The following is a 15,312-nucleotide window of genomic DNA, read 5'->3' on the forward strand; positions in this document are numbered from 1 at the left end:
CGTTACAACTAACCCCGCTGGGTCACGTTTCTTAAGATAAGTACTGTAGCCTACACTGGTTGATGTGGCACAGCCTTGAGTGACCGAATTAATTTTCCTTTGTCATCTGAATGCTGTCATTTTGTTAACATTACTGTTAAGGAGATGCTGTAGGCAAAGGCTATATTTCAACCTTGTTAGTGTAGTAAAAAAATCAGAACTATTCACAAGGTTTTTGGGCAGCATATTTATGTTCTGTTAGCAAGCAAACTTCTCATGACTGCCGACAAAGTAGCCTACTGCCAGCTGACGAAGCTCTCATTTTAAAACATTACTGAGAGACAGGCACTGTACAATCAAGAAATCTTGCCACTGAATCCAAAACTATGTTTAACATTATGTACAAAGCTTATAGGCTACAGTGGACTAGCATGTTGCAGTGGCTGCTAAAAACACAGAAAAACAACACATTGAAAACTCGGCCAATCACAGCCCTTGCTGTCAAACGCTCCGTCCGGTTCGACCGCGGAACGCCACAGCGGACTATGCTGCCCCCAAGCGGCTGCAGTTGTACTTACATTTCACCCAGCTGCGTGAATCACCTTGATCGTGAATGAAGTGTCAATTTTTAACTGGGACCCACTGTATATGTTTTGAACGTCAACAGAAGTGACATTACCCAACATTGCTTTAGCACCTTTAACTTGTGTAACTGTCTTCAATACAGAATTGAATCTTGTTATATCAATTTCAGGATTTATTTTTACTTATTGAGACTGAACTGTGTGATATGATTTGGCTTATTTCAAGATATTCCATCTTGTGTAGTCTTGCTTATATATTTTGGAAATAATACTTATTACCAGGCGTCCTAACAATTAATCAATTAGAGGTGAAGATGAGCAGGCCAAGGTGACGAGGATGCCTTGGCCTGGTGTCCAGGGTGTCTTTAAAAGGCACCCTGATCCATTGTGGGTTAGAGAGTGGGGTATAGGGTTGTTGGTGGCAGCAGCAGATGTGAGTCTTGGTTTTGTTAGGTGTGAGTTAGATGTGAGTCTTGGTTTTCTCTACTGACATATTCAGGGGTTTTCTCATTATTTGGTTTGTTATGTTAGACACTCTACATAAATTATTCTTAATCTTATCCACGGTGTGGTGTGTGCCTTTGTTTTTTGTCTCGTCCTCGATGTTATAAACACATAGGTTCATTTACACATTAAAATACTAAGTGTAATTGAGTGCTGTCCTGAATAATGTTATGTTTTCCGATCTAATGGGGATTCTCTAATAAGAGGTCTATTTTTGTAAAATCACACCTCTGCTTAGTAAAATTGAAATGGGTAAACCTGGAAAATCCCGAATCAAAACACAGACTTAATTTATGCACACATGTTACTGGTGAATGCAGCTCTTGGATTAAGCCTTCCCGATCTCTCTCTCTCTCTCTCACTCTCTCTCTCTCTCTCAGACTCTCAGGTTGTCTCATCTCTTTAAAAGGTTGTGGTTTTCTGGCTTCAGCTCTGACGTCAAACTCCTCCCATCTAAAGGAGCTGGATTTGAGCTACAATCATCCTGAAGAATCAGGACTGAAGCTGTTATCTGCTAGACTGGATGAGCTTCACTGTAAACTGAAGACACTTAAGTATGAACAGAAAATCAGCACAATCTGTCACAGAATGATTACACATATATAATGTAATTGATTTGACTAGCTTGTAGATTCTCCCTTCTGATCGGGATGAATGAAACATACATTTTCTCAGTCAGCTTACATTTTGAATCATAGCCTACTTCTTGTAACCATTGTGGTACTGAAAGAAATACATTTAGAAAAAAGAACGTTTGTGAACCCTTTTGTTTTGTTGCCAGGTGTCGGTTTATCCTTGTCATGACAGGATAAAATATTGTGTCTAATGTGCAAAATAGATAACAAAGTGGGATTAATTGAATGATGTAGGACATAGTCCATATCAAAAAAAGTTTAGAGCTCTGGGTTTCACCTCCACAGTCTTTAAAAAAAACAGACCAGGCCTTTATTTATCCAAACCTGTAGGGGGTAAAAGAGACAGCCCAGGAAACAATTTTCGGTTCGGGGAACATTCTGCAAATGTTTGCGAAAGGATGCAGGAATGTTCACTGCTCGTTCACTGCAAACGTTCCCTAACGGTCATTCAAGAAAGTTTTCTTGAGAGTGCCATAACGTTCCTTCATCGTTAAATCTTTGGTTCCGGGAACGTTTGTGGAACATTCTTTCAACCATGTTTAAAACTTAAAAATCAAAGCTTTCTAATCGGGCACTGAGTATGATTTCATTTGGGAGATATATCAACTTACGATAGAACAGAGTTCAAGTGCACAAATCAAGTACACTCACTCCGTTAGGAGGCAACTCTCTCAGATCGCACTAGGCTACTTATCTTACCTCCACAGTAGATCTACTTTAGCAACTGTGGGCTCAATTAGTGTGTAAGCTTTCGTTCAACTGACGCTGGCGCTGCCATCTGACTGTGATCATCCAGAACTGTAAAATTATAAAATGATTCCACTTATGAGCCTATCACCAACAAAGTTCGAATTAATCATAGATACAGTAAGTGACATTTTTTATGCTACCTAGGCCTAGTATGTAATTTTGTGTGGGAACGAGTGAAAACAATTCCTTACGCAAGTGCATGTGTCATTTATTAAAATGGTAGGAAAACTGAATCACAGATGGCGCTGTCCATCAACAAAAAGCGGCATGGAGTTAAAACATAATTTAAAGGGGAACTTGGTAACTATTTCAACTTAATAAACCTGTTTAGAAATCATTTGGATGACCTGTTCCGGTGTTTGTACCCTTTTTTGCAGAAAATGTCAATAAAAAGCATAATCAAAAAATAAAAAGTCAATTATGAGATAAAAAGTCAATTGTTAGATTAAAAAGTCATAATTATGAGATATAAAGTCAAAATTACGAGATAGAAAGTAGGCCAGCCTAATAAGTAAACACCAGCCAAAATCACATTGGCTTGAGTCTGATGCAAAAATGGAGTATATTGAGGAGTACTTTAAATGTCTGGTCAGTGTCATAGTGTCATGGGTACCGATGGATTAAATGCCATGCATTCAGTGTCAGATGTCGATAGGTTCACATTATATGCATTCAGAGCCAGGCCAGTGAGCAGTGACTTTCCATGACTTTCCTTTCCAGTTCTTCATATGTGAAAATGTTGACTTTATATTTCATAATTATGAAATTTTATCTCATAATTTTGACTTTTCTATCTCATAATTTTGACTTTTTATTATTTATTTTTTTAACTGGTGGAAATGCGCTTCCATAGAAGCTTCCATTGCTATTGTTCTCCTATTGTTGATACAGCGTTTGCACTTCTAATGTTTGTGTGTGTGTTTGTGTGTGTGTGTGTCACAGGACTGACCACTGTGCAGATATCAGATTGAAACCAGGATTACGGAAATGTAAGTCTATATGGTTGTTTCTCTTGATGTGTTTGAAGAGATGCCTTCAATATGGACAGCATATGATTAGATAATCAAAATTAACATCAAAACTTCAATGTACACATAAGAAAGCAATGTAGCATCTAGTGTTATACAATTCATAGCATGATGTACTGTGTGTGTGTGTGTGTGTGTGTGTATGTGCACACACATGTATTTTCATTTTAGATTATATTCCACTTTATTATCTCTATACAGAGTACAAATACAGAGCCTGTGAAGTGCAAAAGAACATAATTATGTGCAGAAATAATATGCAGTTATATAGACTTAGCAGGTGTTATAACATGCAGTACAGTATATTCAGTTGGGTGGATGTACAATATACAGTAAAGTATGTGCAGTATGTAAACTACAGTATGTACAATATACAGCATGTTAGACAGTGTGAATCAGAGCAATGTGAACGGTTCAGCCTGTTAAAGAGTGCCAATAGAAGTAGGAATAAGAGTGCAGGCATTTATCTCCAGCAGGGTTGATTACTGCAATGGACTGTTCACAGGCCTTCCTAAAAAGACTATCAAACAGCTTCAGGTGATACAAAATGCAGCAGCTAGGATCCTAACAAAAACTAAAAGAACTGACCACATTACTCCAATTCTTAAGTCCTTGCACTGGCTTCCAGGAAGTCACAGAATTGACTTTAAAGCACTATTGCTTGTTTACAAATCAGTAAATGGAGCAGGACCTAAATACTTGTCAGACATGCTTCAGCAGTACACACCTTCTCATCCTCTCAAGTCCCAGGTGAAAAACCTGTTAGTAAAACTTACTGTTAGAAATAAACATGGTGAAGCAGCTTTTAGCTACTATTCGGCTCAGCTCTGGAACCAACTTTCGGATGACATCAAAAAGGCCCCAACTGTAGCCAGTTTTAAATCTAGACTTAAGACCAAACTGTTCTCAGATGCTTTCTGCTAACTGCGCCAAGTTACAAATTCTGAATCTGCATTGATAATTATTCTACCTTGTCTTTTATTACTTTTTTACTACTTTTGCCTTTGTTTTTGTTTTATGTTTTCTATTTATTTATGATCTTTACCTTTTGAACTATTCTTTGACTATATTGCCCTTCTATGCTTTTATTTGTTATTACTGTTTGGTTTTGTTTATCTAAAGCACATTGAATGACCTCTGTGTATGAAATGCGCTATATAAATAAACTTGACTTGACTTGACAGGGCCAGTGGATAGAGTGCAACATTAATGCTGAGATATTGAGTTCAGCACACAACCTCAGGGAAAGAGCTCTTCCTGGAGTTCAGCAAGGCAGTTTTATTTAGGGACCGTTCGTTATTTATAAACGGGGTCACCAGAGGAAAATAGGGGAGGGTCATGTCTTTTTATTCTTTGTTGAGGGGAGGGTCACCTAACTTTTTTTTGTCTAGGAGGGGGGGTTTTCCAAGGTGGCGCCCGCTTGTATAGCCTATATGTGTGAACGGTACTGTGTTTCTAAACTATATCTTTTAAAATAAACTGTCTGTACACTTACAAAGTTCACAATGCCTCCGTTTACATGTAGGGACCCTCATTATGTTACCGTCGAAGTGTGGTGCTATTTTGAGCCTTGGTAGTGGTATAGAAATAGAGATTTCTTTTTACTTTACTCTGTGCCCCTAAGACTAGCGTTATAAGCGTTATTGGGGCAGCCGTGGCCTACTGGTTAGCGCTTGTATTAGCTGTGGCCTACTGGTTAGCGCTTGTATTAGCCGTGGCCTACTGATTAGCCTACTGGTTAGCGCTTGTATTAGCTGTGGCCTACTGGTTAGCGCTTGTATTAGCTGTGGCCTACTGGTTAGCGCTTGTATTAGCTGTGGCCTACTGGTTAGCGCTTGTATTAGCTGTGGCCTACTGGTTAGCGCTTGTATTAGCTGTGGCCTACTGGTTAGCGCTTGTATTAGCTGTGGCCTACTGGTTAGCGCTTGTATTAGCTGTGGCCTACTGGTTAGCGCTTGTATTAGCTGTGGCCTACTGGTTAGCGCTTGTATTAGCTGTGGCCTACTGGTTAGCGCTTGTATTAGCTGTGGCCTACTGGTTAGCGCTTGTATTAGCTGTGGCCTACTGGTTAGCGCTTGTATTAGCTGTGGCCTACTGGTTAGCGCTTGTATTAGCTGTGGCCTACTGGTTAGCGCTTGTATTAGCTGTGGCCTACTGGTTAGCGCTTGTATTAGCTGTGGCCTACTGGTTAGCGCTTGTATTAGCTGTGGCCTACTGGTTAGCGCTTGTATTAGCTGTGGCCTACTGGTTAGCGCTTGTATTAGCTGTGGCCTACTGGTTAGCGCTTGTATTAGCTGTGGCCTACTGGTTAGCGCTTGTATTAGCTGTGGCCTACTGGTTAGCGCTTGTATTAGCTGTGGCCTACTGGTTAGCGCTTGTATTAGCTGTGGCCTACTGGTTAGCGCTTGTATTAGCTGTGGCCTACTGGTTAGCGCTTGTATTAGCTGTGGCCTACTGGTTAGCGCTTGTATTAGCTGTGGCCTACTGGTTAGCGCTTGTATTAGCTGTGGCCTACTGGTTAGCGCTTGTATTAGCTGTGGCCTACTGGTTAGCGCTTGTATTAGCTGTGGCCTACTGGTTAGCGCTTGTATTAGCTGTGGCCTACTGGTTAGCGCTTGTATTAGCTGTGGCCTACTGGTTAGCGCTTGTATTAGCTGTGGCCTACTGGTTAGCGCTTGTATTAGCTGTGGCCTACTGGTTAGCGCTTGTATTAGCTGTGGCCTACTGGTTAGCGCTTGTATTAGCTGTGGCCTACTGGTTAGCGCTTGTATTAGCTGTGGCCTACTGGTTAGCGCTTGTATTAGCTGTGGCCTACTGGTTAGCGCTTGTATTAGCTGTGGCCTACTGGTTAGCGCTTGTATTAGCTGTGGCCTACTGGTTAGCGCTTGTATTAGCTGTGGCCTACTGGTTAGCGCTTGTATTAGCTGTGGCCTACTGGTTAGCGCTTGTATTAGCTGTGGCCTACTGGTTAGCGCTTGTATTAGCTGTGGCCTACTGGTTAGCGCTTGTATTAGCTGTGGCCTACTGGTTAGCGCTTGTATTAGCTGTGGCCTACTGGTTAGCGCTTGTATTAGCTGTGGCCTACTGGTTAGCGCTTGTATTAGCTGTGGCCTACTGGTTAGCGCTTGTATTAGCTGTGGCCTACTGGTTAGCGCTTGTATTAGCTGTGGCCTACTGGTTAGCGCTTGTATTAGCTGTGGCCTACTGGTTAGCGCTTGTATTAGCTGTGGCGAAAGGAAAGGAAAATAACAAGGTAAAACTCAACTTGGTGGTTATGTTAAGTTCCTCCCGATCCTGGGGCACAGGCCGCTCCCAAAAAAAGTTAAAGGTGAGTCTTCCAGGGAAATTTAATAACCTATACTCACTAAAAACGGGCAGGAAAATTTACAACGGCTAAACTCATAAAATAAAATATCAAAACAATTACCAAAGTGCTTAGATCATAAATCAACAAAGTTTAACCAAGAAAAATAGTAAACTAAGAATGCCAGCCAGCGTCTGTCAGGAGTGAGGACGAGAGGGAGCCATCTTGGAAATGGGCCAGCTTTTATACTAGTGGTCCGGCCCCTATTTATTTATTGTTCTCAGTATAGAGACTTACTTAGTTGTTTCTTGTGAAATCATTTGACTTAATTTAAGAAGAGTTTGACTCCTTTTAAGAAGTCTCATCCAGAAAACAAGCAAATTTGTCTGCCAGTGCGTTAGGTAAATTTGTCTTGATAATATTCCTTAAAATAAGTCAAGGTCCTCCTAAATTAAGTCAAAATGATCTTTCGAGAGAGTGCTTAATAACACTTGGTTAGATTTTATTTTTTGCAGTGTGGGGTATGGTATGATGTACTGAAGTGTGTGTGTGTGTGTGTGTGTGTGTGTGTGTGTGTGTATAGCGGTGGGGTATGGTATGATGTACTGAAGTATGTGTGTTGAGGAAGTTATAGGATAATGTACTGGAATGTTTATAGGTGTGTGTCAGTTATTGCATGATGTGTAGGAATGTGCGTGTTTGTGTGTGTGGTGAATTTGTATGTTCATGTATAGTGCTGGTATATAGCATAATATACTAAAGTGTGTGTGTGTATATATATACATGTTGAGGGAATTATGGGATTTTGTGCTAGGATGTGTGTGTCTCCCTCCCCATATTCTGATGAGGATGTTCTCTCCTCTCCTCTTGTCTGCAGATGCCTATGAGCTCACACTGGACCCAAACACAGCACACACAGGTCTCTCACTCTTTGAGGGGAACAGAAAGGTGACATGGGTGAGAGAGGACCAGCCGTATCCTGACCATCCAGAGAGATTTAACTGGTGGTATCAGGTGTTGTGTAGAGAGGGCCTGTCTGGACGCTGCTACTGGGAGGCTGAGTGCAGTGGGTATGGGGCTCATGTAGCTGTGGCCTATAAAAGCATCAAGAGGAAAGGGGAGGGTGATGATGTCAGAATAGGACGGAATGCCAAGTCCTGGAGTCTGTGGTGCTCTCTTGACAGTTACTCTGTCTGGCACAACTATAAAAACACTACCATACCTGCCCCCTCCTCCCGCTCCAGAAGAGTAGGAGTGTACCTGGACTGGCCGGCCGGCACTCTGTCCTTCTACAGCGTCTCCTCTGACACACTCACCCATCTGCACACGTTCCACTCCACATTCACTGAGCCCCTCTATGCAGGGTTTTGGGTTTATTCTGACTCCTCAATATCCCTGTGCCAGATCCAACAGATACACTATATTGCCAAAAGTATTGGCTCACCTGCTTTGACTCGCACATGAACTTAAGTGACATCCCATTCTTAATCCATAGGGTTTAATATGATATGATGTCGGTCCACCCTTTGTAACAGCTTCAACTCTTGTGAGAAGGCTTTTCACAAGGTTTAGGTATTTTTAGGTACAAGGTATTTGTGAGTTCACACACTAATGTTAGACAAGGATACTGGCTCTCAGTCTCCACTCTAACTCATCCCAAAGGTGTTCGATTGGGTTGAGGTCAGGACTCATAGCTTAACCATAGTTCACATTGTAACCTGATAATTTAAATTAAATGTTATTGAACCGTTAATTCAATATTTACATGTGTAGGCTAGGTCTACACCTCTGCCAACTGTCTTGCCATGTCTTGAATGAAACATCAAACGTATCAAATCTTGGGGGCCAGGTAAGCCGTGAAGCATAGGCTACACCCGATGCGCACTCCGTTTCGGGGGAAAAGAAGGATGGGTTTGTCGGCCGAATTCAAAGGCGCCCGTCTCCAGTAGACAGCACTAGTCACGCCACTATGACGCAACCGGTCTACGAATCTGGCCTTAGAACCATATAGCCCCTGAAATGAGACACCCTGAATGCTTCAGTATTAGAGATTTTGGACAATTCCATGCTCCCAACTTGTGGGAACAGTTTCGGGACGCCTTCCTGTTCCAACATGACTGTGCACCAGCGCACAAAGCAAGGTCCATAAAGACATGGATGACAGAGTTTGGTGTGGATGAACTTGACTGGCCTGCACAGTAGCCGATTTCCGTATAAAACTTAGAACCACTTCCTAAATAAATCTGATCAAACATGGGCATAGATACAGATGGTTAAGAGGTTCGGAAAGGTTACCACCATGCTAACATGCTAACATGTTAAACATGAAAGCATGCTAACATCACACAAGTCAATTGGCAAACTCGCTAACAGTTAGACTTTATACATTCGTTTTACATTCAGGTGGAGTTCTGCTTGTTTCTGAATACAATGATTGAAAGAATTGTGTTTACTAGTTTTGTGTTTACTATTAGTATATATTATATACTTTAATTACTCTTTCTGCTGTTAAAGAATGTGTTTGTGTTGTATGCATGCTGCTGCTGAGACCTTGAATTTCCCCTGGGGATCAATAAAGTATCTATCTATCTATCTATCTATCTATCTATCTACTTAACTGTTCAGTGTACGCTAACAACCTAATTCACCCAATGTTGACGACAAATTTCTCTGGAAGCTACTGTATATTCATTCGATGGTAGCGTTATTAGGTTGCTAACTGGCTAACTTTATATCGTCAGTGTAACAAAACCAACTGGTACACATAACTTGTTAAAACTATTCCCATGGACATTGTAGCGTTTGCTAAATTAATCAATGTAAACACGCTAAATGATGGGAAAAGGAGCAGCTGAAAAAAAACACCTCAATCCTTTTAGTTTGGAAGGACTTAATTGCGTAGCCTAGTTTATATTATTGTAGCCCATACATTAAATGTAGCTAACATGTTTAGATGATCTGAGGTGTTGAAAGGATGGTTTTCACAAACATGAGTTTGAAAGATCAGTAGGCCTAACTCGGGCTCATGGCATAACAGAGCCATTCTTTTGGGCTAGACCAGGGGTCTCCAACCTTTTCAGGAATGAGAGCTACCTGAAGGACCTGATATCATATGGAGGGCTACTCATTTGAAACAAAACCTCATCCCTTTTTTGCGAGGGTAATCCTCCTAAATAATAGGTCTATGTGTTTTTTTTTTACTTTTAAATGACATGTATCGATATTAGTATAGAGTATAGAGTCTTTATTGTCCTATAAGGATATTCTTTTTCACACATATCATTGTTACATTCCATGCAGGATGTACACAGCCTCATACATAGAACATAACATATAACCCCCCATTCCCTCCCTCCTCAACACCATACAAGCAAAAAGGTGGACAGTGCAGACAACATAAAACACAAAAGAATAGGGGGAATGGGTAATTGTCACAGGAGTTTGTTTAGTGCAGTGATTGCTGAGGGTATAAAACTTTTCTTAAAGTGCGCTTTTTTCCAGTCCAGGGCTCTGTATCTGCGGCCAGATGGGAGTAGGTTGAAGAACCGGTTCAGGGGATGGTCAGGGCTGCTCACTATGGTGCGTGCAAGGTGTGTGGTGGCTGTGTCATTTGCATCAGTGAGGCTGGGGGTGGGAAGCTGTATTATCTTGTATGCTAAGTGTGAGATTTTAATGAGTTTGTTCTTGCTGGTGACATTTAGTATGGTGAAGAAACAGGGGGAGCAATAGAGTAGAAGGGGTTGGATGATGCTTTTGTAGAGTAGCAGAAGGAGATGGGGGGCAACATACAGTGATCTTAGTTTCATGTATTGCATACAGTCTCTGTTGTGCACGTTTCTGTGTAATGGTGACATGTTCATTGAAGTTAAGCTTATTGTCAATGGTGAGACCAAGATATTTGAAAGTGCTGACCTGTGCAACTGGTTGGCCATGAATGGTGATGTGAGTGAGTCCAGGGGGTGATTTTGATGCATGAATGACCAGTTCTTTTGTCTTGTCAATGTTGAGTTGGAGGTAGTTATCAGAGCACCACAGTGCAAAATCTGTGATGGACTGGTGGTAGGCTGTGATGGAACTGTTGTCTGTAAGTAGTCCTACTATGGCTGTGTCATCTGCATATTTGTAGTAAGTGGTGTTGGGTAGTGAACTCTGGCAGTCATTTGTGTAAAGTGTGTACAGGAAGGGACTGAGTATGCAACCTTGGGGGGTTCCAGTGTAGGTGATGATGTCGTTGTCCCTATTTTCACTGTCTGTGGCCTGTTGCTGAGAAAGTTGTTTATCCAGTGGATGAGGAGAGGGGTGACATTCAGGTGCTGTATGTAATGTAGGCCTATCCAAGTAGTTATATATTAAGCAACTGTATTTTCATCTAATTCGTGACAATTCATGTTGTGTTGTGCTACACTTTGTGTGTATTCTGCTTTCCATCTTCATTTTGGAGTAAAGAAGTGTATGAAGGGTTTAAAGAGGAAGGTTTTTTTTATCTTCTCCAACCTTTACTTAGATTAGCATTAGCTGCCTATCCACCACCATTTAGGCTATTTTTGTTCTCTTTTAAAGATTGGATGGGGGGCATACCTTGGGTCCCTAAGTTGATAAATCTGCCACCGCACGCACACACACACACACACACACACACACACACACACACACACACACACACACACACACACCCTGATGTTTCTGCTAAATTAGTGCAGCTAAGCAGCTCTGGGTGGACCTCCTAAGTTGCTGCTGGAAGTGGTGTTGGCCAGTAGGGGGCAGTCCTCCCTCTGGTCACTGCACAGTCCTGAAGCTCCAGTGCAGTGATGGAGACACTGTGCTGTAGGAGCTGCCCTCCTTAACTGAGGACATAAAGGATCCCATGGCACTTACCACAAAAAATAGGAGCCATAGGGCTTTCCTGTGTCCCAGCTGAAATCCCAACCAGGTTCATTCCATCCAGCCCACCAAATCATCCTCAAGTGATTTCACTCTTTGGTGTAGTTTGTATTTACTGATTACCTTTCTATATTACGTATGGTACATATTTTCTTTTTTTCTCTTAATGTACAGCACTTTGCTCAACTACCATTGTATATAAATAAATTGACATTGACAAGTGTAATCATCTGATCAGTTAATTTACTGTCCACATCAAGCTGGTGTGTGGTGGCTCTCGTGTTGTGGTGAGCATTCTGATGCTGCTGTTGGCTGTTGTGCATCACTTAGGTAGGTGCTGCACAGTGGTGAACACGTCCCCTTCCCCTCACTGTAAAGTGCTTCAGGTGCCTGGAGAAGCACTATATTAATGTAATGTTTGCATTTAATTAACTGATTTTCTTATATTGTTTAGTCATGTTAGCTGTGAGTCAGATATTTTTGCATTCACTTTTTTAGAGGGCAGCCATGGGCAGCCGTGGCCCACTGGTTAGGACTCTGGACTTGTAACCGGGGGGTTGCCGGTTCAAGCCCCGACCAGTGGGCTGTGGCTGAAGTGCCCTTGAGCAAGGCACCTAACCCCTCACTGCTCCCCGAGCGAGCGAGTATAGGGAGTTCCAGCCCAATTATTCTTGACGCTGCCTTAAAATCTGTGAAATTTACAACACCCGTCTACTCAGAACTGGTCTGAAAATACTCAAAGGTTCATCACCACAATGAATTCCAGGTGATTTTAAAAAATAAAGACTTGACTTGAGACCATGGAGAACAAGGGCAGCGCTTTTCCATGCCAGTTTCCTGGATTATGGGAGTTTTGGAACTGAAATCGGCCAATTGGTCAGTAATGAGATACTAATTTACGCCCTCCAGCATCTAGAAATACACTCACCCTCCTGCGATCATTAGAACTTCACTCACCCTCCTGCGATACATCCGTTCAGCACAGGTTCATTAGAACTTCACTCACCCTCCTGCGATACAGCCGTTCAGCCAGTGGCGCAAAAAGTGGGTATGCGCTATATGCGGCGCATAGGGGCGCAGCTCCATGGGGGCGCCAAAACGATGTAAAAAAAAATAAAAAAAATATATTTGGTATTTTCTATATGTAGCTACTGCTGTCCGTTTCTAAATCATTTCAACATTTTCTCAATGTTCTATAACATTTTAGAGCACTAACAGGCTAGAGTAGGCGCCCTATCTCATAAGATTCCATCATAGGAGCGCTGGACGAGCAGATAGGCCTACGAGTAGTGAGTTGCCGTCTATGGAAAAAGATGGATACAGCAAAAAAAAGCTGTTGACAACTAAAAATAGAAAAAGAAAGAGGGAAAAGGAGATGGCATGTCAAGGGATGCAACAGCAGTTAAATAAGTGGACGGTGAAAGGCAACAGGTAGGATTTAAAGTGATGACGTGTACTTGGAGGCTTGCAAATATGAATGTTAACAGACTAAGCATAATGCCGATTGAAACATAGCCTATTCCATTCAGATAGCTAGGTGGCTTATACTGCACTTTTAATGGCCAACTGCAAACAGAAATGTCATGCTAGCAGCAACATGTTTCCATATCCTAACAATGAAGGCTCCTTGTAATAACTTAATATTGTGTTGTCAATGTGGTGCAAACAAACAAGGCTAGAGTGCCTATCAGCCTTATCAATTGTGAGCAATAGCTGGAAAAATGACGTTATGAGAACCGTTTAGACTCTCTTAAAGTGGCAATGCACCATTTATCAATAGGCTACTTATCAAGTATAACATCAAGTTAAACATTAAATTGGCAGCATTTCTTTAAAAACATATTCAATAGACACTAATGCAAAATAATAGTGTAAATTATTGGCCTTTTGTTTTGCTTTAGTTGTGTTTTTTTTTTTGGGGGCAATATTGTTGTTGCATACCCCTCAAAAATGGGTAGCTGCACCCCTGCGTTCAGCACAGGTTTATTAGAGCTTCACTCACCCTCCTGCGATAAAGCCATTCAGCACAGGTTCATTAGAGCGTTTGATCACATGGTCATCAAAGTGTGTTGCAACTCTCTCCTTCTACGGTGTTGTGTTTAGTGGCAGAGTAAATAGAGTGGAGTAAATCTCCTAATAGAAGAGCATTCTGGCTTCATTGTCCTGCAACACAAAGCCAGAGGGCTCTTCTATCACCTGCAATATGTACCCGGACTAGTTCACATGGGCAGTTGGGTCATTAAGACACATCTATGGGTCACCCTCATGATCGGCCACGTGTGACGCCATTGTGAGGTTGACGTAAACACATGAGGACCGAAAATATGTGGGTACATGTTGGTTTCAGTTCAGCTACTCAAGAAGTGCGTGCGCACACACACACACACACACACACACACACACCATCTTAACACACGCATACACACAGTCCCACTTAAAATCTATTTAAAATACACACACAGAGCCCAATGTACAAATCTGTCTGATGAGAAGTCTGTATATCCTCTTTTATTGTGAAGTTCTTAAAAACAAGCAGTAAAAAGTAAAAAACCAAGCGTACAATATATATATATATTTATATAACAGCATGACTTCTTGGAACTCAAGGGGGGAGGGGCAAAAACAAAAAGGTCAAATGAGACATCCGCTTGTAAAGAAAGGAGGGAATCAACAATGCAGGACAGACGGGCTTCTTTTACGTACCATCACACACACACACACACACACACACTCTTTCAACTTCTCTTGTGCATGCAACTTTATGCGTGCACACACAAACAGGACATTTTTAGCAAGCAAAAATCACACACACACACTAACAGTGTACAACATTGTTTTGCCATTCAACGTTGTGTACATGCAAGCACACCCTCAGTTTAATCAATCAGTCAGTCACATCGTACAGTTACTGTCTCACACACACCAATGTTTCAGACTAATATGTACACTGTAGGACACCAAATCAATGCTCACTTCCATTCATACATATACGATTCAGTGTACACAATCTCCTTCGCCCCGCTGCTGTGTACAGAGACAAACACACACACACAAAGTGTATCGCAATAGACAAGCCCACACTCTTATTCGTGAAAAAGAAAATGACACAGGGAGAAATTGAGAAGTACTTCAACACTAGGAATGTTCCAACTCAAAACTAGAGATTTCATTTCATTTAAAAACAAAATAAAACAACTAAAAGCATATGAAAATCAAAATTCACTTATTATAAAAACAAAAACAGAGAAACATTTTGTACAAAGGAGCAGAATTTGTTCTATGCATTAGTAGAATCAGACTGATGAGTGCTCAAAATGGACTATTGAAGGGGGGGTGAAACGGTTGTTAATTCAAACATGAAGATAATGGAGAGAAAGGAAATCATTTTACAACAGTCAAGAAGGAAACGGGAATAATTACAACAGCCTGAAGGGGGCGTGAGGGCGAGGGTGGTTGATTTCCAGAAAGTTCAGTTAGAGAAGGGGAGGAGTTAGCCAGTGATGCAGAATTCCAGAAGGTTCTAGCATAGAATGGTCATGGCCGGGCCAGGGGAATTCTAGCATAGGATGATTACGGTGAACTCCAGAATATTCTAGGGCTGGACTGACGAGGGATGGTGACCAGCGATGCAGATTATTATTTTTTAT

The 15,312-nt window shown here is 41.6% G+C and overlaps 1 protein-coding gene across 12 annotated transcripts in view; it reads left to right on the forward strand.

The window, feature by feature from the left end:
• LOC125297521 (NACHT, LRR and PYD domains-containing protein 12-like) overlaps nt 1-9,286 on the forward strand; it is a 99,448-nt gene extending 90,162 nt beyond the window's left edge. For all 12 annotated transcript variants that reach the window (XM_048247888.1, XM_048247895.1, XM_048247900.1 and 9 more), the window contains 3 exons: nt 1,448-1,621; nt 3,395-3,441; nt 7,662-9,286. In XM_048247888.1, the coding sequence (XP_048103845.1) occupies nt 1,448-1,621; nt 3,395-3,441; nt 7,662-8,248 (808 nt within the window). In that variant the 3' untranslated portion in view covers nt 8,249-9,286. The remainder of the gene's footprint in view (nt 1-1,447; nt 1,622-3,394; nt 3,442-7,661) is intronic.
• Nucleotides 9,287-15,312: the final 6,026 nt, after the last annotated feature.

The sequence above is a fragment of the Alosa alosa genome, chromosome 7, assembly GCF_017589495.1.
Source record: "Alosa alosa isolate M-15738 ecotype Scorff River chromosome 7, AALO_Geno_1.1, whole genome shotgun sequence".
In the NCBI taxonomy this organism is placed as follows: Eukaryota; Metazoa; Chordata; class Actinopteri; order Clupeiformes; family Clupeidae; genus Alosa; species Alosa alosa.